The 26,189-nt window shown below is 36.5% G+C and overlaps 1 protein-coding gene across 5 annotated transcripts in view; it reads right to left on the bottom strand.

The window, feature by feature from the left end:
* Positions 1 to 25,936, bottom strand: part of TP63 (tumor protein p63) — a 255,639-nt gene extending 229,703 nt beyond the window's left edge. For all 5 annotated transcript variants that reach the window (XM_004089711.3, XM_030822973.1, XM_003256651.4 and 2 more), the window contains exon 1: positions 25,748 to 25,936. In XM_004089711.3, coding sequence (XP_004089759.1) covers positions 25,748 to 25,809 — 62 coding nt within the window. In that variant the 5' untranslated portion in view covers positions 25,810 to 25,936. The remainder of the gene's footprint in view (positions 1 to 25,747) is intronic.
* Between the last annotated feature and the right edge of the window lie 253 nt (positions 25,937 to 26,189).

Raw genomic sequence — 26,189 nt, 5'->3', positions numbered from 1 at the left:
GGTATTAGAAATCAAATTCTGGATGAAAGTGTGCTTGTAACTACTTAGGTGTCCTTGCTTCTATACCAGTCCTAGAATCAAGGAATATGCCCTTTGCTCTTGGGACATCACTCCTGCGAGGCCATCAGTTGGTAGAGCAAGGAAATATGAAAGTATACTAACCCTTGAACATACGCATATTGATATTTCTATATATAACCATCCATATCTAATACAAGGTAAACATAAATAAATTCACACTGATGTCTCTAACTCTAATCCATTACCACATGAATCGCTCTCATTTTCTTTCATTGCTTATCTGTTGTAATCTCCTACTCCAATAGACAAATATGGTTCTTACCATGTACCATCCATTTGTTTAATTGTTCAATTCCAGTATACATTTGGTGTTGCAATATTGTTAAATTGTATCTCCATAGGTAAAAGCTTCATCAATGAGAGTACAATTTTTATGCCTAGTTCTTTTGTCTTCATTTTATAGTCTCTATTTATTTCTAAAGTTACTTAGGTCAGCACCTTTTTCATCTCCTTCAGTGAGGTTGTTTCACTAATCTGTAATATTGTAAAATTGTTTTACCCCATTCTGCCTTCCATTGGAGAATCCTTGATCTCTAAATTTTCACAAAATTTATATACATTTAGGTTCATTTTTTATGCCATAACGGTCTCTTGGTTTTGACAAATTCATAATATCATGTATGCATCACTGTGGTATTATACAGAATAGTTTCATTGCCCAAAAATAAATCTCCTATGTACCTTCTATTAAATATTTTTCCCTTTACCCCAAACCCCTGGCAACATGTAATCTTTTTCTTATCTCTATAGTTTTACCTTTTACAGCATGTAATAAAATCAAAATCATACACTATGAAGGCTTTTCAGATTGGCTTCTTCCCCTTAGCAATATGCATTTGAGATTCTTGTTGTCTTTTTTTTGCATGCTTCATAATATTTTTCCTTTTTCTTTTTGCTGAGTAATATTTCATTGTATGAATGGAATGCATTGCAGTTTATTTATTCACTCACTTGTTGAAGAACATCTTGGTTGCTTCCAATTTTTGGTGTTAAAATTTCAAACCCTAATAATAAAGTTGTCTATTTTCCCCTTCAGTTCTTTCCATTTTGGAGACATACATTTTGATGATATGTTGTTAGCTGCATACACATTTAGTGTTGCTATGTATTCTTGGAGCATTAACCTTGTTGTTACTATGTGCTCCTCAGGCTTTGGAAATCTGTTTTTTGTCCCTTATGAATATAGCTGTTCTATATTGTTTTTAAAATTAGTGTTAGCATGGCATATATTTTATATCTCTTTACCCTTAAAATATCTGTGTCCTTATATTTAAAGTGAGTTTTTTACAGACAACTTATATTTGAGCTTTTGTTTTTTATTATTCTATCCTGACAATCTCTGTCTTTTAATTGGTATGTTTAAACCATTCACATTTAATGTGATGATTGGTTGCGGTAGATTAGTACTTACCATGTTTGAAACTCTTTTTATTCATTGCTTATGTTCTTTGTTCCCAATCTCCCATACATACCCTTATGCCTTCTTTGGTTTTAACTAAGCATATTATATAAGACCATTTTGCCTTCTCTATTTATGTAAAAATTGCAATTAAACATTCTTTTAGTGATTTAGAGTTGAAATATGCACTTTTAACTAATCTAAGTCTGTCTCCAAATAACACTACACTATCTTATATGTAGTACATGTTCTCTTATAATAGAGAACTCCTAATTCTTCTCTCATCCCATGTGATATTGATGTAATTCATTTCACCCTGCTACACACTTTAATCATCGAATACATTGTTATTTACTATTGTTTTAAACAGTTTTCTTTCAGACCAATTAAGGATAAAAAAAGTAAATATTTTATGTTTGTTTATTCTCAATTATTATAAAATCTTGTTGATTATGTTATTTTTCTTTCTTACTAAGGCATTAAACTCAGATAAGGCAAGAGTCGGGAAGAATTTCCTTCTCCCAAAAGCAATGAGTCCCTGTCAATGTCTTTTCTTATGGATAATAGGTCATTTGTGGGGTTATGAAAAAATTCTGTGTATATTTCACAAAGGTTCCACCTCCTCTGCTCTCGTACTCAGATCCCTACAGTGAGAACCTGATGGGTTAATGACAGAAAAGCCCAACAATGTGTGGGTTTTTTTCCTAAGACTGAAGCGTCAAGGGGTTTCTCACTGTTAAGATAGATAGTCTACACAGCCTCACACAATTTATCAAATTTACCAACTAAGTGTTCTTACCACTTTATGGCTTCTGTTCTAGCTAAGCAGTTTCTCTATGTGCATCTGTCTCTCCAGATTTATTTTACTTTTTCTTGAGACAGAGTCTTGCTCTGTCGCCCAGGCTAGAGTCCAGTGACATGATCTCAGCTCACCGCAACCTCTGCCTCCTGGGTTCAAGCAATTCTCTTTCCTCAGCCTCCCAAGTAGTTGGGACTAGAGGCATGTGCCACCATGCCCAGCTAATTTTTGTATTTTTAGTAGAGATGGGGTTTCGCCATGTTGGCCAGGCTGGCCTCGAACTCTTGACCTCAGGTGATCCACCCGCCTCAGCCTCCCAAAGTGCTGGGATTACTGACGTAAGCCACCACGCCCTCTCTCCAGATTTGTTTGTGGCCATTCGTCCTACAATCTCTGTTTTCTGGTGGGTTCAAAAAAAGTTATTGATTTGTCCAGCTTTTTCTTGTTGTAAGAGGAGTGACAACCTCCAAGCTCCTTGCATTTTAGGGCTAAACAACAAGTTTCCCTAAATAATTTTTTTAAACTTTTATAGAAGCAGAGATCTCAATTTTCATTTACATTGTGTTCCAATAGACTAAAAATAGATAAAAATGATCTCCAGTCTTCCTTTTATTCTCCCAAATTCTGTGATTCCATAAAGAGATTAATTATGGCATTTCTTTCTTACTGATGATCAAGACTTAACAGCACTGCAGTAGTCACTGCAGAGTCCTATATAGTTCAAGAACTGTTCCACGATATTTCCATCCAGGTGTTCTCAGTGGAATGCAAAACCTAAAATTTGGCTTCTGTCCTCTAACCTAATTAAAATCCCTTCCAGCTCAACACATTGAACAAGACATTACATTGAGGGCATGTTACAATGGAAAATAAAATGACATGGCAAAATAGTTGAGCCAGGAGATTTTATGTTGAAATCTGAGTGAAACTCAGCACACACAAAAACTTCTACATAACTGGGTCATTCATACATATATAAAAGGGCTTTGTAATTAATAGATTTTTTCAGCTTGCATATTCCATTAATCATTTTTTAGGGTTTTTAAATATATTTTTGTAAAAAGCCATTATAACATTAGCATATATGAAAACCCCAGGCTATCCCAAGGTAAACATTGGTAATATATCTCTACCACAAAGATTCCATTGAAAAGTACTTCTTTAATTAATGCAATAATAAAAGTATAACATCAAAAATGTGTTTATTTTTTACTCCTCAGTAAAATTCCTAAATAGTAACATGAGATTCTTTGGTTCTAATATCAAAGCCAGTAAACAAAATAATTAGTTAATCTAAAACCAGACTGGTTTTCTTGTCCTATAGCCTGTGGAAGAAAATTGATTTTTTCACATACATTTCAGTTTAATAATCTATATATTTTTTTCATTCTGCCATGATTCCTGCCATTTTGATTATTTGTAATGATTGCAATTTTTCCTTTTTTTTTAAAAAAGGCTTGGTATTAACATTCTTTTACTTAAATGTTTGTTTCAAATGTTTAGTGAGATACTTCAACTGGTTTTGTCTTTAAGACATTTTACTGGCAAATGAGATACATGTTTTCTCAGCTTAGGCTAATAAGTACAAACTTGTCTCACAAATAAATGGGAGACCAAGTATACAGTATTTGCTGTGAATAACATAAATGCATGAAGAGAGAGGTTCTAGTCATTATTTGAATCTTTAAATCTCTTCAGCCATAGTGGAGGATGAATTGAAATTCAATTATTTCTCCCCTAAGCACTTAGGACCCCATGAAATACTTAAGATGCTTCTCTCTAACACTGCTTTTGTGCTACAATAACAAACAGTAAGAAATCTGTTTAGATTTAATCCCTTAAAAATATAAAGATTATGGAAAACTAGACAAGCACCTTTATTATAAGTTAAATACGGTTTGTGACAAAAGCTTTAAGAAAATTAAATACTGACTGAATCTTTGGTTAACAGTTGCAGTTTATGAAAGATTGAGTGCCAAATATTCACAAAGGTCTAGTTTTAGGTTGACTCAACTGACACATGAGGAAAATTAGTTTGAGTACAGTAATTAAAAAAAAAAAGCAAAAGCAGATACAAAAATTTGAAAACAGACTGCACTTGTTTTGGTACAACCAGCTAAATTTAGCAGGTAAGTCTACTTAGTAGAAATCTAGGAAAATTATATAACATAGTTTATAATTGTGACATATAATGGTTACAACATAGAAACTGAGAAATAAGATTGATTGTCCTCATGAGTGAAAAATATATATACACTGGATCTGATTGACAAAGTCATCAAACAGATGGATTAATTTCAGGTTAAAAATAGAATGAAACCTATCAAATACATTAACATATCTAAAGTAGAAATGTGCCAGTCAGGCTGTTGGAGGATGTTTCACTCTTTGGTCAGGGTGGAGAAACCACAAGAGAGAAAGATATCCTGACTCTAGGTTCTCCCACTCTGTCCTGGCATATGTATATTCTGGACCAAGAACATAAGTAACTATATGGTCCTTTTAATAGGTATAACTTTATGGAATTAGCTATAGGTAGATGGATGAATCATGCTATTAAATTATCCATTTATTTCCTATTTTCTGTGATGCCGTATTTATCTGGTGACATTCTGGACCTAATTTGCTGTCCTCTATATCTATAGAAATAGAACATGCTGATTATATTAGTCCATTATCACACTGCTAATAAAGACATGCCTGAGACTGAATAATTTATAAAGGAAAGAGGTTTAATTGAGTCACAGTTCCACATGGCTGGGAGGCCTCAGGAAACTTACAGTCATGGCAGTAGGAGAAGCAAACATATCTTTCTTCACATGGTGACAGGAAGGAGAAGAATGAGTGCCCAGCAAAGTGGCAAACCCCTTATAAAACCATCAGATCTCATGAAAATGAACTCACTATCATGAGAACAGGATGGGGGAAACTGCTCCCATGATTCAATTATTTCCACCTGATCCCTCCCGTGACACGTGGGGATTATGGGAACTAAAATTCAAGATGACATTTGAGTAGGCACACAGCCAAACCATATCATTCTGCACTGTGCCCCTCCAAAATCTCATGTTCTTACAATTCAAAACACAATGACGACTTTTCAACAGTTCTCCAAAGTCTTAACTCATTCTAGCATTAACCCAAAAGTCCAAGCCCAAAGTCTCATCTGAGACAAGGCAAGTCCCTTCTGCCTATGAGCCTGTAAAATTAAAAGCAAGCTAGTTATTTCCTAGATACAATAAGGGTACAGGCATTGGGTAAATACACCCATTTCAAATGGGAGAAATTGGCCAAAACAATGGAGCTATCGGCCCCATGCAAGTTTGAAATCCAACAGGGCAGTCCTTAAATCTGAAAGCTCCAAAATGATCTCCTTGACTTTATGTCTCACATCCAGGACACGCTGATACAAGAGGTGGGCTCCCATGGATTTGGACAGCTCCACCCTGTGGCTTTGCAGGGTACAGCCCCTCTCCTGGCTGTCTTCATGGTTGGGGTTGAGTGTCTGTGGTTTTTCTAGGTGCACTATGCAAGCTGTAGGTAGATCTACCATTTTGGGTCCTCCTCTCACAGCTCCACTAGGCAGTGGCCCAGTGAAGATGTTGTGTGGGAGCTCCAACCCCACATTTCCCTTCCACACTGCCAGAGGTTCTCCGTGAAGCTCTGCCCCTGCAGCAAACTTCTGCTTGGATATCCAGGCATTTCCATACATCCTCTTAAATCTAGGTGGGGGTTCCCAAACCCTAATTCTTGTCTTCTGAGCACCAACAAGACCAACAACATGTGCAAGCTGCCAAAGCCTGGGGCTTGCACCCTCTGAAGCAACAGCCTTAGCTGTACCTTTTCCCCTTTTAGCCACAGCTGGAGCTGAAGCATCTGGGATGCAGAGCACCATGTCCCGAGGCTGCACAGAGCAGGGGGGCCCTGGACTCAGCCCAGGAAACCATTTTTCCCTCCTAGGCCTCCCAGCCCATGATGCAAGGGGCTGCTGTGAAGGTCTCTGACGTGCCCTGGAGACATTTTCCCCATTGTTTCAGTGGTTAACATTTGGCTCCTCGTTACTTATGCAAATTTCTGCAGCCAGCTTGGGCTTGAATTTCTCCCCACAAAATGGGTTTTTCTTTGCTTTACTTTTTTTTTGTTTGATATGGAATCTCACTCTGTTGCCCAGGCTGAAATGCAATGGAACAATCTCAGCTCACTGCAACCTCTGCCTCCTGGGTTCAAGCAATTCTTCTGATTCAGCCTCCTAAGTAGCTGAGATTACAACCTTCTGCCACCATGCCCAGCTAATTTTTGTATTTTTAGAAGAGATTGGATTTCACCATGTTGGCCAGGCTGGTCTTGAACTCCTGACCTCAAGTGATCTGCCTGCCTTGGCCTCCCAAAGTGCTGGGATTACAGGCGTGAGCCACCGTGCCTGGCCGGCAAATTATCTTTGTTTCCTCAAATAATGATACATTGTGTCTTCTACTTTTCCGTAATTTTTTGACATCTTGTTTATTGGTCAGAATTTCTAGAACAGGGTTAAATGACAATGTGGATAAAGATTGCTGTAATATTTAATTATTAAGCATGTTTTTTTTGAGTCAGAAATTATATGAAGTGCATTGGTCAGATACCTTAATTAAAAAAGCAAAAAAAAATTTTTTTTTGTATTTTTAGTAGAAATGGGGTTTCTCCATATTGGTCAGGCTGGTCTTGAACTCCTGACCTCAGATGATCCACCCGCCTCAGCCTCCCAAAGTGCTGGGATTATAGGTGTGAGCCACTGCACCTGGCTTTGCCAGGTTTTTCTTTCCTTTTACATCACCAGGCTGCAAATTTTCTAAACTTTTATGTTCTGCTTCCTCTTGGACACTTTGCCAGTTAGAAATTTCTTCTGCCAGATACCCTAAATCATCTCTCTCAAGTTCAATGTCACACAGATCTCTAGGGCAGGGCAAAATGCTGCCAGTTTCTTTGCTAAAGCAAAGCAAGAGTCACTTCTTTTACAGTTCCTAACAAGTTCCTCATCTCCATCTAAGACCACCTCAGCCTGGACTTCACTGTCCATATCACTATCAGCATTTTGGTCAAAGCCATTCAACAAGTCTCCAGAAAGTTCCAAACCTTCCCACATCTTCTTGTCTTTTGAGCCCTCCAGATCTCTAGGAAGTTCAAACTTTCTCCCATTTTCCTGTCTTCTTCTGAGTCCTCCAAACTGTTCCAGCCTCTGCCTGTTACCCAGCTCCAAAGTTGCTTCCACATTTTTGGCTATCCTAATAGCAGCACCCCACTTCTGGTTTCAATTTAGTGTACTTGTCTATTCTCACATTGCTAATAAAGACATAACTGAGATTTGGTAAATTTATAAAGGAAATAGTTTTAATTGACTCACAGTTCAACATGGCTGGGGAGGCCTTTGGAAACTTACAATCATGGCAGAATGGGAAGCAAATGCATCCTTCTTCAGATAGTGGCAGGAAGGAGAAGAATGAGTGTCCAGTGAAGTGGGAAGCCCCTTATAAAACCATCAGATCTCATGAGAACTAACTCACTATCATGAGAACAGGATGGGGGAAACTGCCCCCATGATTCAATTGTCTCCACCGGGTTCATCTCATAACAGATGGGGATTACGGGAACTACAATTCAAGATGAGATTTGGGGCGGGGGACACAGCCAAACCATATCACTCATCAATCAACAGAAGCTTATTCAAGATAAACTACATTTCTTATTGTAAGAGGTAATGCATTGATTGGTTTTCTCCTTCTCATATATCAATCTTTGAGTGTTTTGTTAAACAAGAAATTGATCTTTTGCTGACATATCAGGCTTCTAAGTTCTCTAAGCTGAGAACCAGCTTTGCACTGACATGTATTCACTCAGGTAAGGTAATGCCATGCTGTGAAAACCAGATGCCCCCCTATGGATGACACCCAAGAATTAAGTGAGGTCAATCTCTGTAAACGTCAACTATTCCATTGGTCAATTTTTGAAATGTGTGCTTGATACTACCATGCTTCCCCATCTTAGTACATAGAACCATAAACTCTCACATAGAACAATAGCCCTGAAACTTGGTCTATACATCTATTTCCTACACAGCATAGAGTCAAAGTAATTCTTTAAAATATCAGGCAATAAAATACTTTGGAAAAAAATTAATTATTACTTGTACCTACACGTCACATCCCTGTTCCTTATCAGTTGCTCTCTTCTCCTGTTTCCCTGTTCTTATTCACTCTGTTCCAGCCACTCTGATCTTACACTCCTTGTCTGGAATGCTCTTTCTCTACCAAATTCCATCCTCATTCCCCTCAGATCTATGTTGCTCAGATCTCTAAAATGCAGTTGAATTCATGGAGTCTCTTAATCTAACAGGCCTTATTAGATGACCATCCCAGTTAATATAGAATTGTTTTCCTTTCTTTTTAAGTTTGGGGGTGCATGTGCAAGTTGGTTGTATAGGTAGACTCATGTCACAGGGCTCTGCTGTAAATATTATTTCATCATCCAGGTATTAATTCTAGTACTCATTAATTATTATTTTTTTGATGCTCTCCTTCCTCTCACCGTCTATCCTTCAATTGGTCCCAGTGTCTGTTGTTTCCCTTTCTGTGTCCATGCGTTCCCATCATTTAGTTTCCACTTATGAGTGAAACATAATGCTATTTGGTTTTCTATTCCTGCATCAGTTTGCTAAGAATAATAGCCTCCAGGTCCATCCATGTTCCTGCAAATGACATGATCTCATTCTTTTTTATGCCACATAGTGTTCCATGGTTTATAGGAATTACATTTTCTTTATCCAGTCTACCACTGATGGGCATTTATGTTGATTCCATTTCTTTGCTATTGTGAATAGCATTGTTTTCAACCCTGTCATTTTCTCTGCATATATGAGTTATTTTCCTCATTTTTATGCAGAGACTTACACTACCCAATATATCATGTGTTCATTTATGGACTGAAGATACACTTCCATAATAACATGAATAACTTTCTGCTAACTAGTGCCTGGTATACGGCTTAGCACATAGATGGTGCTTAGTACATTTTTAAAATGAACAGTAATGAGAGAACTATGTAATAACAAGGCTATTTGATTAGATTCCAGGAATTTAATCCTGCCTTTGCCATTAATTAGGCATCTATGCGATCTTCAGCAAGTTGTTAGCACTCTAACCTTCAGTTTCTTTATCTATAAAATGAAACTAATAATAATTCTATGGCTCAAATACTCTATGTGAAATGGTTTTACATGATAAAGTCCTAAACGACTATGAGGGATTTGAGCAAACAAGATATCTAGACATATAAACAGGATAATGGTAAGATTTAGGAAGCACCCTGAATTCTGAGTAGGACATTCTGGCTATTAAGTCTTGGGAGCTCCCACTAACCAGCTTTGTGATTTGGAGTTAATTACTCAATCCTGTTAAGATTCATTTATCCTAATGAGAGAGAAAACTTTCTTTTTTTCAATAAGCTTGTTTTCCACTCATTTAAAAGAAACTGTATCCCAGTGGTCAGGAAAAGCAATATAAGTAAATGTGACTAAGAATTATTTATTAATTATTTCTCCGTAATTCATTCAGTCAGTAGTTATTGACTGAGCACCTCTGCATGCCAGGCTCTGGCCTAGGTGCTTGGGATGAATTGGGGCACAAAGTAGACAAATGTCTGCCCTCCATGGAGCTTACTTTCCAAAGTGAAGAGACAGATAAGAAACAATAAACTTAATAAAAAAGTAAACTAAATTGTATTTTCAAAGGTGATGTGTGTTATATGGCCAAAATAACATAAATAAGAAACTAGGAATTGAGAATGTGTGAAGGGAAGGGGGTCAGGTTGCAATAAATACGGGGCCACGGCATTCGAACACACACTGCCATTTAAAGACTTTCCTCCTCTTCCATTACTTCTCATTCTTTATTTTTGGTTTCTTTAAATGTTTAAAACTATATCGTAAATATGCTTTCTTAAAATTACAGAGCCTACATACTTCTACTGGAGTAACCAGTTGTAATAACATATCTTTAAAAAAGATTACTGTAAAATCTTTTGAAGTTAGTTTATTTAATCTTTCTATGTGAAATCTTTAATCTTAGTTATGAAATGCAGTCTATATCATAGGCGCTCTTAATAGCGATTGTTTTCAAAAGAAGCAACATTTCCATTGCAAGTGAAATAAATAGCATTAGCTTTAAAATTTACGCATACTTTTTAGTCACTTGTTTTGAATCTCATGATTTTTATTACTAACTTTTCTATTCATGGAAACTTCCATAGCGATGGATGGGAGAAGGGAAGGTAGAGGCTTGTTTTACTTTTTTTTTTTCTTTAAGACAGTGTTCTTTGATAATTTGGCTTTGGTCTTCCTACAAGGGCTGCATACACAATGACCAGGCAGCTTGTGTATCTTATAGCATGATGTAACTGAAAAAAGGGATATCAGGCTTCCTGAGAGATATCCCCCCATCTCCCTAAAAACAATCCATGTAGAGCTTGCAATGGCTTTCCAGATAAATATACTCAACGGATCCTCTGCCAACCCTCTGGATCATTGTGAGTGACTAAAGAAGGCACCAGAGGAGGGCCTGTTGAGTTGGACCATCTTAGAGGTAGGTTGCTGAAATATGAGTCATATTTAGTGACTTTGGTCAACTGTTCATCACGAAACTTAGATATATTAATCAATCATTGCCTTAACGCAGATATTCATACTTTTAGACATTTTTAGTGCCCCAGGGAAGACCTACTGTTTTAGGGTGTGACTAATTAAGAAAAGTCTAGAATGACAGAATAGTCACTGTTAGCCTAAGATTTTTAACTGAAGGACCTCATCAGTATTTGTGTTGCTATCTACTTATAGCAACCCTCCTTACTGGGTATTAAAAGCTAACCACCTGTGAGCTGGCAAAGAACACTGATGTCTATTTGTTAAGGCTGTTGGAGTTCTTGGAAGTGACAAAGTGCTAAACAAATGCTATTATTTATAGTCTGTCCCTGTTCAATGAAAAGGATCCACAAAACACTGCTGCCAAGAGTCACCATTAGTTATCCAGCCCGACAATTTCATTTCACTGGTTGAAACTAAGCAGCATGCTTTGAGCAATGAAAATCGTGGCATTCTCTTATGACTGGAAAAGCCTATTTCAGACCCAAGCTGCCTTTGTTTCCAACAGTGTTTGCACTCCACATGTTCTCACATGATTCAACATGGCAACCAAAGGCATTTTATAAAAGAATAAATTATGGGTGTGGCCAGCAACTACATGTAGCCTCAAACCAGATTTATTTGCTTTTCTCACTTTTATTTTCAACTTTGTTTTTAAGATTCATTGTTGTTATTATGAGAAGACAAATTCCAATAGGTCAGATTCCCACCTGCCTTATATCTTGTATTTGGTCCTTCACTTGGCCTGAAACAATGTGTCATGAAAGGGAAAGGTGTATGGTGGTGGGGGGTGGGACCAAAAGTAGAAAAATGTATAATAGAATTATTTCAATCAAATTAAACATTTATTGAATATTTATAATATACACAACCCAATGTTAGCTATAATGTATATCCAGAAATAATTAAAAGTTTAGTCATTTAAGTAAGTAAATGTAAATACCATATGTGAAGTATAAAGTTGTATCAGAGAAGAAAACAATACACATTATCTATGAGATAAGCAAGAGCGTCCTTCACTCATTCATTCATCCATTTCCTCAATCACTTCCTATGCATTTGTAAAATGCACACCCTACACCTACAGAGAATACCAAAATTAACAAGACAACCCCTCCCCTTGTCAGTTGTATAGTCAGGTTCTCAAACTTCCTTGTGCATCAGAATCCCCTGTTAACTGTGTTAAAATACAGATTGTTGAACTACAACTTCAAGTTTTTAAATTCAATAGTACACATGTGGACCCGAGAATTTGCATTTCTAATACTATTCCCAGGTGCTACAGTTGTACTCTTGGGATCACACCTTGGGAACCACTGGATTAGATCCATGCTTCTCAAATTGAATGTGTTCACAAATCACCTTGAGCTCTTGTTAAAATACAGATTCTTACCCAAAGGAAAAGAAGTCATTATACGAAAAAGACACTTGTATACGTATGTTTATAGTAACACAACTCACAAATGCAAAAATACGGAATCAGCTTACGTGCCTATCAACCAACATAGTGGATAATGTGGTGTATATTCCATGGAATACTATGCAGCCATAAAAAAGGATGAGTTCATGTCCTTTGTAGGGACATGGATGAAGCTGGAAACTATCATTATGAGCAAACTATCACAAGGACAGAAAACCAAACACCACATGTTCTCACTCATAGGTGGGAACTGAACAATGAGAACACTTGGACACAGGGCAGGGAACATCACACACTGGGGCCTGTCGTGGGGTCGGGGAGTGGGGAGGGATAGCATTAAGAGAAATACCTAATGTAAATGACGAGTTAATGGGTGCAGCACACCAACATGGCACATGTATACATATGTAACAAACTTGCATGCTGTGCACATGTACCCTAGAACTTAAAGTATAATAAAATAAATAAATTAATAAAATAATAAAAAAAAATTTTTTTTTTTTTAAAAAAGATCATATAATCCTAGAAATAGACCAGCTGGAAGACCATGGAGTAGCAGAAGTCATTCTGACAATGACAGACCAAAGTGCAGCTGGAATACCCAGTACAGTTCTGCTTATTAGACTCCAAGAAAGATCTGAAAGTGGAAAAGGAACCAAAGAAGGGCAGTTCAAGCGACCAAAGGGTGTGTATAGGGGCTGCAGTATGAATACTGCACGAATATTTTGACTCTGGTCTGAAAAGATAAAAGAATGTTATTGAAAACTATATGGAATAATTGAAGTCCCTTCAAGTTTGAAAGTAAGCATTTTAGGACAAATAAAAGGAAATTCAACTTTGTGCTTGTGGAAACTAATCCCTAAATATGAACAGGTTTATATTGGTTCATGGGTAACAGGTCTATAATAAATTATTGGAAACTAGGATGTCTGAATATCGAGGAAGACAGCCATCGTCTCTTACAGTGCCTCTGTTGGTCTGTCTCAAACTGAATTGGGTGGGAAAAGGTATGGTCCAATATAAAAGTTCCATTTCACCATAAAAAAAAAAAAAAAGAAAATGTGGTTTATATACACCATGGGATACTACTCAGCCATAAAAAGGAAAGAAATAATGGCATTTGCAGCAACCTGGGTGGAATTGGAGACCATTATTTTAAGAGAAATAACTCAGGAATGGAAAATCAAATATGGTATATTCTTACTTGTAAGTGGAAGCTAAGCTATGTGGACTCAAAGGCATAAGAATGATATATGAACTTTGGACACTCAAGGGGAAGAGTGGGTGGGAAGTGAGAGATAAAAGACTACTCACTTTTGGGTTACAGTGTGGACTGCTTAGGTGATGGGTGCACTAGAATCCCAGAAATTAGCATTAAAAAATGTATCCATGTAACCAAAAACCACATTTCCCCCAAAACTATTGAAATAATAAAAATAAATAAAATGCAGATTCTCATTTAGTAGGACTGATGTGGGCCCCAAATTTTGTATTATTCTATGCATTTCACTTTAAGTAATAGGGTCTAGTAGGTGAACAGAAGCTTGTAAGTGAATATGCACAAAATACATTATGAAATAAATAGAAATTAGGACAAACTTTGAAGAAGGGAATACATTTCCATAGGGAACATTGTGAGGGTGTGCAGAAGGAACAGGCTTTGTGCAAGCTGGGGGGTATGAGAGAGGGGAAAGGACTTGGTACAAGCTGGGAGTATGAGAGAGGAGATTGTGGCCAGAAAGGAAAGTGTAAGATTGTGTGATTTGGGCCTGATAATTTCAGGTAATGATGAACAACCCAGGGCATTTGTGTGGATTGGTACCTGAAGTGGAAATGGGAGCTTCTTGAGCTGAAAAGGCAGAGGGACAGTAAGACAACATTGTGGGAAGACAATCAAAAGGGAAATAGAATTCCCAAAGAACTGGCAGATGCTACAGTAAAGAGGAAAATGGAGCCATGTAACAGAGGAGAGTTTTCTGAAGGTCAGTATATTGTCATAAAGGTCAGTAAATCACTTTGACGGTTGAGATTTCAGAAAACGTGAAATTACTGAGTAACCGTGGGTCAACTATGATCCCAAAACAGCAGTGTTGTCTAAAAAATATGTTAGTTTCTTCTCTTGTCCACCTGAATGAAAAGGAGTTTGTGCAGAAGGCATTGCTTCTACTAAAGAACCATGGGCAATGCAGATGTTTTCAGAGAAAGAAAAGCCTTCAGTTAAGACAAGCTAGCAAAAGCATAAAAGATAAAAAGGACAGAGATGGAAAGAAATGATGGTGAGTCAAAGTGCCACATTAGGGATAAAGCAGTCACATTGGTAGAGTGGAAATTAATTAATCTGATTGTGTCAAGAGTTCATGGAGGAGGGCTTGATCCACATCACCAAATTTCAGTAACAGAAATTGGTAAATGAGAGATTTCTGAGTTATCAACAGAAATAGGGGAGCAAAAGCATTGAGGTTTTTTTTAAAATCAATTAAAGGATAGCTTTTGAAGTAAGTGGCCCCAAGTTTCCAAACTAGGCAACTCTTTTTTTTTTTTATTATACTTAAAGTTTTAGGGCACATGTGCACAATGTGCAGGTTTGTTACATATGTATCCATGTGCCATGTTGGTGTGCTGCACCCATTAACTCGTCATTTAACATTAGGTATATCTTCCTAAAGCTGTCCCTCCCCCTTCCCCCCACCCCACAACAGTCCCCGGAGTGTGATGTTCCCCTTCCTGTGTCCATGCGTTCTCATTGTTCAATTCCCACCTATGAGTGAGAACATGCGGTGTTTGGTTTTTTGTCCTTGTGATAGTTTACTGAGAATGATGGTTTCCAGTTTCATCCATGTCCCTACAAAGGACATGAACTCATCATTTTTTATGGCTGCATAGTATTCCATGGTGTATATGTGCCACATTTTCTTAATTCAGTCTATCGTTGTTGGACATTTGGGTTGGTTCCAAGTCTTTGCTATTGTGAATAGTGCCGCAATAAACATACGTGTGCATGTGTCTTTATAGCAGCATGATTTATAGTCCTTTGGGTGTATACCCAGTAATGGGATGGCTGGGTCAAATGGTATTTCTAGTTCTAGATCCCTGAGGAATCGTATGATTTTCACTTGTTTGTAAAAAAATTATGAACCTAGAAGATGGCATGGAAAACAATTGTTTTACTAAATTTTTCTTCGTTGGCATCATGATTATTAGAAACACATCATTTGTGTAATCAATGCTTATTGAAATATAAGTAGTAGCAAGTCACAATTACTTTTATATGAGTATGTTTTATCTGAGAATATCTAAAATGCTCTGACATTTATATTTCTACCTGAGCTTCAAAGATCTTCCGTTACCTCACACTTAAGATTATTTCAGAGCCAAATTTGCTACAGTAAAAACAAATACATAAAAATGTTGAAGTTGTAAATTTCTTATCATATATCCAGTATCAAGTATTTAATAAATATGTGCAGAACAATATTAAATAGTTTTGTAGCTTTCAAACTACAAACTCAACTACTAAGTTTACAATGAAAGTGAACTATTTCCCTTCTATTGTTCCTTGTCCCCCCAACCAAATGGAATTTATGAATTTATTTAAAGATTAGCTATTTACAAATCTTCTTAAATGTACTTAATTCAGAGAGGCTAGGTATTAAAAACAAATATCGTATAAAATCCAAAAGACATATGTTTTGTCTGTTTGATTTATGTGTTTATATTTTTGATATGTTTCTGTTTCAATGTCTTAGTTTAGTTTACACAATAGCCCAATTTCACTTTTGCAAAGCAAAGCTTGGACTTGTTTTAAAAAAGTATTCTATAACATTTTTAACTTTTTCAGGCATATTCTGTACTAACAAGCAGCAAAGAATGCAGAGCTTCTATGAAAGAGAGAAAGAGCAAAAGAAAAGAAGGGAGGTCAAAAGCTGAAGGGAAAAACAAGCTTTCCAATTCATGGCTTTAAAGGATTTAAGACATAGAGGTAAAATTGGATATACATTTTATGTAGGAACATAGGCTGGCACCTATCATACAAGAGGTTCGGTAGCGCATTTATAGAGCATCACTGAAGCCTTTTGTTCAGCAAGAAAAAAATGATTGAACATCTGACTGCATAAAGTGTGTCAGTGTGACTGCAACATTTACAATGGACCACATTTGCAGCAGTACTAACTTGCAGATAAATCATGCATTAATATTTCACATTTTGTTGCAGAATTCTCAATTATAGCCACATCAGCCTCTATAGGGTACTAAAAAAAGAGCTTACGAAGGTACAAAGATTTATCATATTAGACAGTATCAATTAAGATGCTGAAAGAAAACCCGTCCATTTTGATTGTTCATCATTTAGTTTGAAAAACTCTGTCTCATTTATTGCCTGAGATAACAAAAGAGTTAAAAAGGAAAAAAAATAGAAAAATACATCTTATTAAAACTTTTTTATAGAGGTAGTTGCAGTGTCATGGAAAAGTTGGAAGAAAGTATATTTCCTCATTGAAAGATTTAATGAATAATATATTAATTATTTATGTAGTTAAGAAGTAAATGACACTATTAAATTCAAGTGCAAAAATAGAAGTTTCTTTGAGCCAGAAAATAATAAAGAAGAAAGAAAGCTAATGATGAATTTCAAATAAAATATTTAAAGTTTGATGTTTTTAAGGAAGCTGTAAAAATTGAACACATTGATAAAATGTCAGCATTTGATGGAGGGTTAAATTAAATGCAATCAACAGTCTTAAGGCATAACATACTTGACTTTAAAAGAAAGAGTTCCTATAGTCCACTATTATAAACTTGTATATGTTCTATTATTTATTCCCATGATAAATCAACATCTGTTTAAAAAGATTAAACACCTATTGTAGCTAGCCATATGGCTGACTAAATAATCACACTAGCTTCAATTTTGTATTTCTTCACTCAAAATGCTTTCTCAGTCTTAAAATTATGATGATGCTGGTTTTGCCCTCAATTAGGAGAAACCTGCCTGAGTTAATGGAATTTGAGAATGGGTGTTTGCTATTCAACCTAACAGATTAGGTTTACTCATTTGAAACAAAAGAAAAAAGAACTGGAAATTTGAAAGTGGCAAGAGATTTTGAGCCCTTACATTTATTCTTCTAAGCTTAATGAATTCATTCTGAACTTCAAATAATCTAATTCATCATAAGAGAGTCAGATTAAGTAGAGAATGGAAGGCAAACAATAAAAATAAGAATAAGGATGGAGTAAGAATTAATTCCCACAATCTAAGTTATCCCCCAAATATTATGGTTTATGGTAAAACACACGTTAATAACTGTCATTTCCAAAACCTTGACTAACCAATAAGTACACATCACCCATGTCCATTTCTCATTCTATTTTAATGGAACAAAGTGGCTTGCAGAGGTTGGGAAGTGTGTAATTACATAGACAGAGTCTCTGCACTTTGATCGTAATTACAGTATTTTATCCATCCATCACTTGTTGCTTGAGGACTTTTCCTTGGTGAATTCTTTAAAGGAGATAGAAACCCTGTCCAGACAAATTTGAGCTTCAAAATAGCTAATCAGAAACTTGGCTCTCTTGTCCTGAAACAGAGATTGTCACTTTAATCTTACGATCCATTTGGCTTTGAAATAAAGTGAGAATGTGAAGTCTTTCTTTGGGAGCATGCATCTCTGTTTTTCATTATCTCTGGTAACCTTTTTATGAGCATGTATTGGGGCATTGGGTCTAAGTTTGCCTCACTGCAGATAGTGGTTTCCAAACTTGGGTGTGCAAACAAACGAATCATCTGGAGTGTCTGATAAAAATGCTGACCTTGCATTCATTCCCTTGGCCCCCAATTTCTCAGAGAGAGGCATCGATGTAAACTCAAACCCGAATTAACTGAGCATCTTACAACACCAAAAAGTCTAGAACTATTTCTCAAAGTGTGGTCTGATAACCACCTGAATCAAAATTGTTTTACAGTTTACAGTGCATTTCCAAGGCTCCACCCAAGCCCTCTCAGTATCTGACAACATCAGAAGTGAGTATGCGCATTCCTGTGTTTCCTGGATCCAAATTTGGCCTTCAAAATTTTAGAGCTACCATCTAAGAGTCAGATAGATCTCTGTGTAAAAGAGTTTGAGGAACTTTAATGGAAACTAGTAATGAAAATTACTGTTTCAATTTGCTGCCTCAAGAGCAGATGCTTGCATGTGCAGTCCCCAGGCTAGCTTGTCCAGTGTTTTTCAGCCCCCCCTTGTACCTTGTATTATTTCTACACAGGTACTTTTACCTTGGATTCCCTGAGGTCTAGGATTGTATTTCGCTCATATATTCTACCTTCCCCACTTTGCACCATAAAAAAGTAATAAATTCATGGGAAGGTTTAGTTAAACACATCAAAACAAAACGCAGTTTTCTAGTCTCCATATCTACCATTTGGGGATAACAATTCCTACCTTGGTGGATTAGTTTCCTATTGCTGCCACGACAAGTTACCACAAATTTAGTGGCTTAAACTAGCACAAATTTAGTATCTTACCATTCTGTAGATCAGAAAATTGATGTGGGTCTCCCAGAGCTGAGATCAAGGTGTTGGCCGGACTTCATTGCTTTCGGAGACTGTAGGAGAAAATCGATTTCCTTGCCCTTTCCAGCTTCCTTGGCTCCTGACCCACTTCCACCTTCAAAACCAGCAATAGCCTGTCAAGTCTTTTTTTTACAACATGTCACTTTGACTCTTCTACCTTCCGCTTTCTTGTGATTACACGGTGCTCACAGGGATACTACAAGTTATTCCACCTACTTTAAAGTCAGTTGATTAGCAGCCTTAATTCCATCCACAACCTTAATTCTGCTTTGCTGTGTAACATAACATATTCACAGGTTCTGAGGATTAGGATGTGGCTATCTTTCGAGACTATTATTCTGCCTACCATACCTGCCTACTTCCCAGGTAGGTCACATGTGCAATGCATTGGGAAACATTTTGTCAACTGTAAAATTTTATACAAATCTAATAAAATGCTATGTTTTGTGTTAAAGAGAGCTTTGAACTGGTAGTCAAGGGACTTGAATTCTCATCCTGGTCTTGTTACTATTTTGCTGTGTGATCTTGGACAATACGCTTAACCACTCTGGGATTCAGATTCCTTAATTCTAAAGTATAAGAACTGAGGTGGACAAGCCAAGATGATGTCAAGACCCAAAATGATCTTTCTTCTGAAAGTTGATATAAAGTGGAACTCGAGGTATGCTTACATGAAGACACAATTGTTGGAAGGCAGCTCCAGTCCACTGGCACACTATACATGTAATATAATAGTAGAACTGAACAATACAGCAGGTCATGAAAAATGTTTTGTTTAGCATCTTTTCCATATAACATTGATGAGAAAAAAAATTCAGTTCCCAGCCGAGGTCATTGTCTATGTGGTGTTTTTGTGTTCTCTCCATGTCTACATGGATGTTCCAGGTACTCCTATTTCCTCCCACATTTCAAAGATACACACATTAGGTTCATTGGTGTGTCTAAATTGCCCCCATTGTGAGTGTATGTGTGTATGTGTGTGTGTCTGTGTGTGTGTGTGTCCTGCAATGCAATAGCATCCAGTCCAGGGTTGATTTCTACCTTCCGCCCTGAGCTGCTGAGACAGGCTCTGGCCCTGAGACCCTGAACTGGAATAAGCAGGTTGGAAAATAATAAAATGAATGAATATACATTATTGTAAAATAAAAATTCATGGCCGGGCGCGGTGGCTCACGCTTGTAATCCCAGCACTTTGGGAGGCCGAGGCGGGCGGATCACGAGGTCAGGAGATCGAGACCACGGTGAAACCCCGTCTCTACTAAAAATACAAAAAATTAGCCGGGCATGGTGGCGGGCGCCTGTAGTCCCAGCTACTCGGAGAGGCTGAGGCAGGAGAATGGCGTGAACCCGGGAGGCGGAGCTTGCAGTGAGCCGAGATTGCGCCACTGCACTCCAGCCTGGGCGACAGAGCGAGACTCCGTCTCAAAAAAAAATAAAAATAAAAAATAAAAAAATAAATAAAAATTCATAAAGTATATGATAATCATAAAACACATGATGATAAATGATGCAGTCGAAAAGTGCTCAGCAAGCCTACTATATTTTTATGTGATTTTGAACTGTGTGGTGGTAAGAGGTGCTCCTTACAATTTTTGCTTTGCAAAGATTTATCCCTTGATTTAACATACTACCACTATGACCATCACTCATTGATTCACCAAAAATTGGGTAAATAATTATCTTACTTCCTTGTATTAATCTTTCTTAAATACATGTGTAGCTCACATTTATCTCAATGTTTAACATCAGGAATCTTGTGGGTCTATATTTAGAAGATTGGTGATGGTTTTGTGACCCAAAATATGCCATAGAAACTTAACTGTTGTTTATATCAATTGGCCTATGGTAAAATTGGTTTCGTTAGTTACATAGAGTTTTGCTTAAAATCACAATCTCCAAGAACATATCAATAATGTTAAGTGAGAACTTACCATACACCAAGGGGGTGTATTTCAGAGTTGAGTTGAGTTTATTTCTCAAAGTTCTAGTTGTCAACAGTAAATGAGAGGTTTTTATCCCTACTTAACTCATGAGGAACTTTGATTTAGCTTAAGTGATTTCATGAAGGTCACATAATCACTTAGTGGTGGAGTTTGCTTACTACAATTCAGATCTTTTGCAAATCCTTTGTGCACTCTGCTAATATGACTCTCTGCTATTTAAATGCACTCACCGCTTAGATGCAGCAGATGGAAATGTAGCAGCATCGTGCTTTTGGCTAACCACAGTTGGTCATAAATATATTTTGAAGCTTATTCATTAGAGACTGAAGAACTTTTTCTTGATTACAACTGATGGATATATTAGATGCTGAAGATAAACTGTAACTTAATATTTCTTTAAAAGTGTGTATAAACAACTGTGTATAAACAACATATGCAGACTGTAGCATGCTGGCTCATTCCTTTCAGTCAGAGAAACTTAGTGATTACGGAGATGGCTAAAAGCCAGTGTGCTCATTGAAATGGATGGTTAAATCATTTACCTCATATCAAAAATTATATATTATTAATTGCTATATCAATTATTTTGGAAGTCATATGTACACAAACAACATCATGGCATACTTTTTTAATGTGTGTAGTTGTCACGATCCTGGCAGGAAAAAGAGCATGATACTGGCAAGAAAAAAGGTATTGAAGAAAGTTTAATGAAGGGGTAAGGAATATGATGTGGATCCCTAGAATTAGCAATGGCGGGAAATAGTTACTCCTCCTAAGCTTGAAGAAAAGGAACGGGAGGGAGTAACTACTCAAAGTCAGGGGACTTGGACCTGCAGCAAGGGCCTCTGAGAGGATCTGCAACCTTTAGCCAAAAACCCACAGGGAGTCAGCCAGGGAAACTAACATTCCAACTTCACTCTCCTGCAGGAGATTGCCGCTGGTTTGAATTCAGCAGGAAACCAGAGAAGAAAAGACCTGTTAATGCAATTATCAGGAGGCAGCTTCTTGAGGCAAAGAATGAGAAAGAAAAAGAACAGATGTGGAGGAGCAAGTGAAGGACGCCCAACACAGAGCTGCGTCTGCCTTTAGGTGATTTTATCTTACAAATGAAACGATCTTCCACTGTAACTTCATTGTCATCACTCTTCCTTTTGGGATATATTTAGAAAGTACAGCTAATAAAGTTGACCTTTACGCCAGCAAAGAATAAAATTCACGACAAATATGTAATTCACACACACAAAAAACACTTCTTATTATCCATATAGTATTTTACTAGTTTGATGCTTCTTTGGAATACAGGATGACTAAGAAAAAATAATACAAAATATTTTACTGGTGGTTCAAATTGAAATGATGTTTACTTTTCTCTAATTTTTAGCCCTCAGTTATCACATAATTTCAAAATTTAATTTTGATCCATGTTTATCATTTTAACTGTTTATTTTTTGAAAAACTACTTTGAAAGAATTTAATCTATTAAAATTACTTTGTTAAAAAATAAATTTTACAAAGTAGATGGAAATTCTAGAAACGAAAGAATGGAAAATTGCCCAAGTTTTAGCCCAAACAATAAATTAACAAGGATGTATCTTCTGAAGTGCTAAATTTTAGATTCATTTTCAATATTCACCTAATACAAAATAAACAACAAACAGAATTTATTGTGTATAAGTTTCTATTCGTAAATTAATGGTAACGAACCCACTGACTTATTTATTGAACTTTTATAATTTCATCTATACTTCAATATTTTAAAAATTAAGTTACTATTCAAATGGTAATGTGATTTTATCCAACTTTTTTCCTCTTTGTATTGTTAATATTATCAAAAGGGGAACTTAATAAGCTCTAAGGTGTTAACTGCCTTTTTGGTTTTCAGAAAAGTTTTTGCAAAGACTAAAGTAAATTAGCATTAACATCAGGGCACAACTAAATGCTCAATACGGTAATATGTTTAAGTGGAAAGGAAAAAAACAGAGGATGAAGTCCCAATTTTAACTTAGAGAATGATTACCATCGTCCTTTGAAACATGTATTTAAACACTTTTTTTGGAATGGCATTAACATTTAGTAATAAAAGATAACATCTGTCATTTTTTTTCTGTTCTGTAAGGGAATTCATAAATTAAGGTAGCTTGGAGTTAAAAATATCAAGATATCCTGTTCTTTCTTTAAAAAATTATCTTTCATGACTTCTTTCTAAACTCAAGGTCAGTAAAGACAAATTTAACTATGTAGATGACTATGATTATGGAATGATTAAATTTGGTCTTTCTTAAAATAGCTTTTGTAAACCGAGAACTACAACGGTTGTCTGTTTAGAAAAACCAGCTCAAACCCATTCACTCATGAGGTATCAAAGAAAATATTGTTTGATCCTTGCTTTGACAATATACATTATCATACTAATTCCTTTAGTGATATTTCATTTATTCACTTGTTTATTTACTACGTAGTAAAGGTTGGAAAATAGTAGTAATTCAGTCCTTAAAATACATGACAAACAGTTAAAATATTTGAGGAAAATATATTTTAGATTAAATATATAAGTACCGCAACATTAAATCAATGAATGTGATGGTCACATCTAATTCGTTTTTGTATTTGCAATGCCTTCCACAGAGCAGATGCTTAGTAAGAGCCATCTTTCATCACCTTAATGTTTTTGCTGGTTAAGCTTGCATTACAAATGAGAAGTACATATTCTTGCCTAAAATTATTTATTAGGCAAATAAGTGCTCCCTGGCCATTCTGAACCATAGTCTCACAGCTTCTCAACATGCCCCCTCTGCCTTCCCCAGAAGTATCAGGCACCGTGATTAAAGCCCAGGGCATTCTAGGAAAATTTAAAACTACTTAAAAATACTATGTAGCCATAAAAAAGAATGAGATCATGTCCTTTGCAGGGACTCGGATGGAGCTGGAGGCCATTATCCTTAGCAAACTAACACAGGAGCAGAAAACCAAATACTGTGTGTTCTCACGTGTAAGTGGGAGTTAAATGATGACAACGCATGGACACATAGAGGGGAACAACACACGCTGGGGCCTTTCAGAGGGTGGAAGGTGGGAGGAGGGATAGGATCACGAAAAATAACTAATGGGTACTAGGCTTAGTACCTGAGTGATGAAATAATCTGTACAGCAAACCCCCATGACACAAGTTTACCTGTGTAACAAACTTGCTCTTGTACCCCTGAACTTAAAATGAAGGTTAAAAAAAAAAACAAAAATACTCTGATTGCTTAGACTATTACAGTATGTCAAAAACTGAGATGACATTTGCTCCATGAACTAATAGATCGTCAAGGTAATAGAAAAAGTAGTTTCTCTATTTCTTTATATTTATAGGCCTCTCTTATCATTAGAAATGCTTCTAGAGAGGTATGCAGGATTGAAGTGTGGGTTATTAGTCAATAGAGGGAAGTTTCTTCTAAAGCTTCCCTGGATCCAAGTACCTAGTTTAGGAGAGATGCCCTCAAGAGTAGCATTACACGGTTACTATTTCATCACAATTATGTTCTTAGAACTATTATTTCCACAGATATTTAATGGAATAGATAGTTTTGAGATTAGAAACAATTTTGAGAACCAGAAAATCTTTGGTGTTTTTAATCAACCCAATCCCCAACTCCAGCTAAATCTAATTTTCACGTTATACAAGAACATAAATTCTAGAGCCATTTATTTGTGCTAATATTGTTGTTTGTGGCAAACAGCAAGACATGAATCAAGCCACCACCAACAAATTCCACTGAAACCTTAGAGACCCCAAACTTGCTTCTCCTCTCTCTTTTTTCACCCTTTTCTTTTTATCTCCTCTATTCTATTTATCTTTCTGCCTTGCTCTTTCTCTTCTGCCTTCTCACACAACCCACCAGAAACCTCACAGGAAGAGAAACTATCTACATAGCCCACATTAGTGTTCTACATTGTAGCAAATCATGTTAAAGGAAGATCACACATCTTTCACACTCTGCTAGTCTACAGTAAGTGAGTCCTGCCCAGAGAGAGCAGAATCTGCTTCTAGTATCAAGCGCCAACAGACACAGGTGGTAAATGACAAGTTAACCCTTTGTAACCTCACCGTTTTCAACACGCAAAGGACCTCTCTCATTAGTCTTATAAAACAAAGTACGAAATCTCAGGCTGTTAAACTAACATCACATTGCTACATATGACTTGAATATCTCCCATAACTTTATGACTGGAAAAACACTGTTCAGATTTCATTTACCAGTTTAAAAATAGCAAAGTCTAATTTGAAGCACATACACACACAATCGTGCACCCTCACTAATATTCTCTCTTAGTACTAGGCAGATGTTTCTAAATAAAATTTACTACAATCACAGGCTTTAAAAGTCAGATTTGTCAAAAGATTTTCATTGTCAAACATATCAAAAAAATATTCCTTAGAAAATGCAATGACAAGCCACAATCTGTTTGGTACAACAATGGCTAGTTATCTATTTCTTGATGTATAAATCAAAATTATTTGGTGTTTATTTTCACTTGAAGATTATCCATACATTATTATATCCCTGCCCAATGAAATTTCTTATTGAGTGAGTAGGTGCTGAACAAGGCAAATAATATATTTTAAACATTCTTAAACGGCGTGATAATTTTTTAAAATGGGAAGATTCGCTTCAAATTTTTTCACTTTGTAGATCCAAGTATCAACCAAAAAAGACATTTAGAAAATATGCCCACAGACCACTTTAAGTCCACAGAAAGTCCAAAATAATATCACTGTGCTCACTAAACAAGGAGGAATTGTTCTTTGTACACAGCTGAAACATTCATAATACACAAGGCAGTTCAATTAAGTTTTGAGAGAAGTTATGTCACATTTAAACTCACCGCTGGATGTAAGGGTCAGGGCAGTACTGTAGGGTGGCACACCGTGAAGTTTCAAAATTCATTTCCTTCAACTGTCTTTGATATCAACAAATGGAGAACAATTATATAAAATATACACATATACCTGTGTATATATAGATATAAAGCCGGGAGGCTAAAAGCAATAGGGTCAAATGCTATCAGACATAGAAGTTTAGGCACTTCTCCCCTTCACACATATTTGCAAAGAGGCGGAGCGTTTCTTGATTTTAGCCAATGAGATTCATCAAGTGACCAAAACTTCATAAACGCTCGATTCTTACCAGCTGGGCATCCTCTCTAATGTTGTTCTTCCCCCTCTCTCACGGCTTCAGAGTCCTTGACGTATAGTAGCCACACTTGTTGTTGGCAATTTGGAGCTGGAGGCATCTCTGAACTTCTGATCTCTGTCGTGATTGGATGC

Source organism: Nomascus leucogenys, chromosome 11, assembly GCF_006542625.1.
Source record: "Nomascus leucogenys isolate Asia chromosome 11, Asia_NLE_v1, whole genome shotgun sequence".
Classification (NCBI taxonomy): Eukaryota; Metazoa; Chordata; class Mammalia; order Primates; family Hylobatidae; genus Nomascus; species Nomascus leucogenys.
Note: the sequence above shows the minus strand (reverse complement) of the source record. Positions and strands in the feature narration are given on the sequence as shown.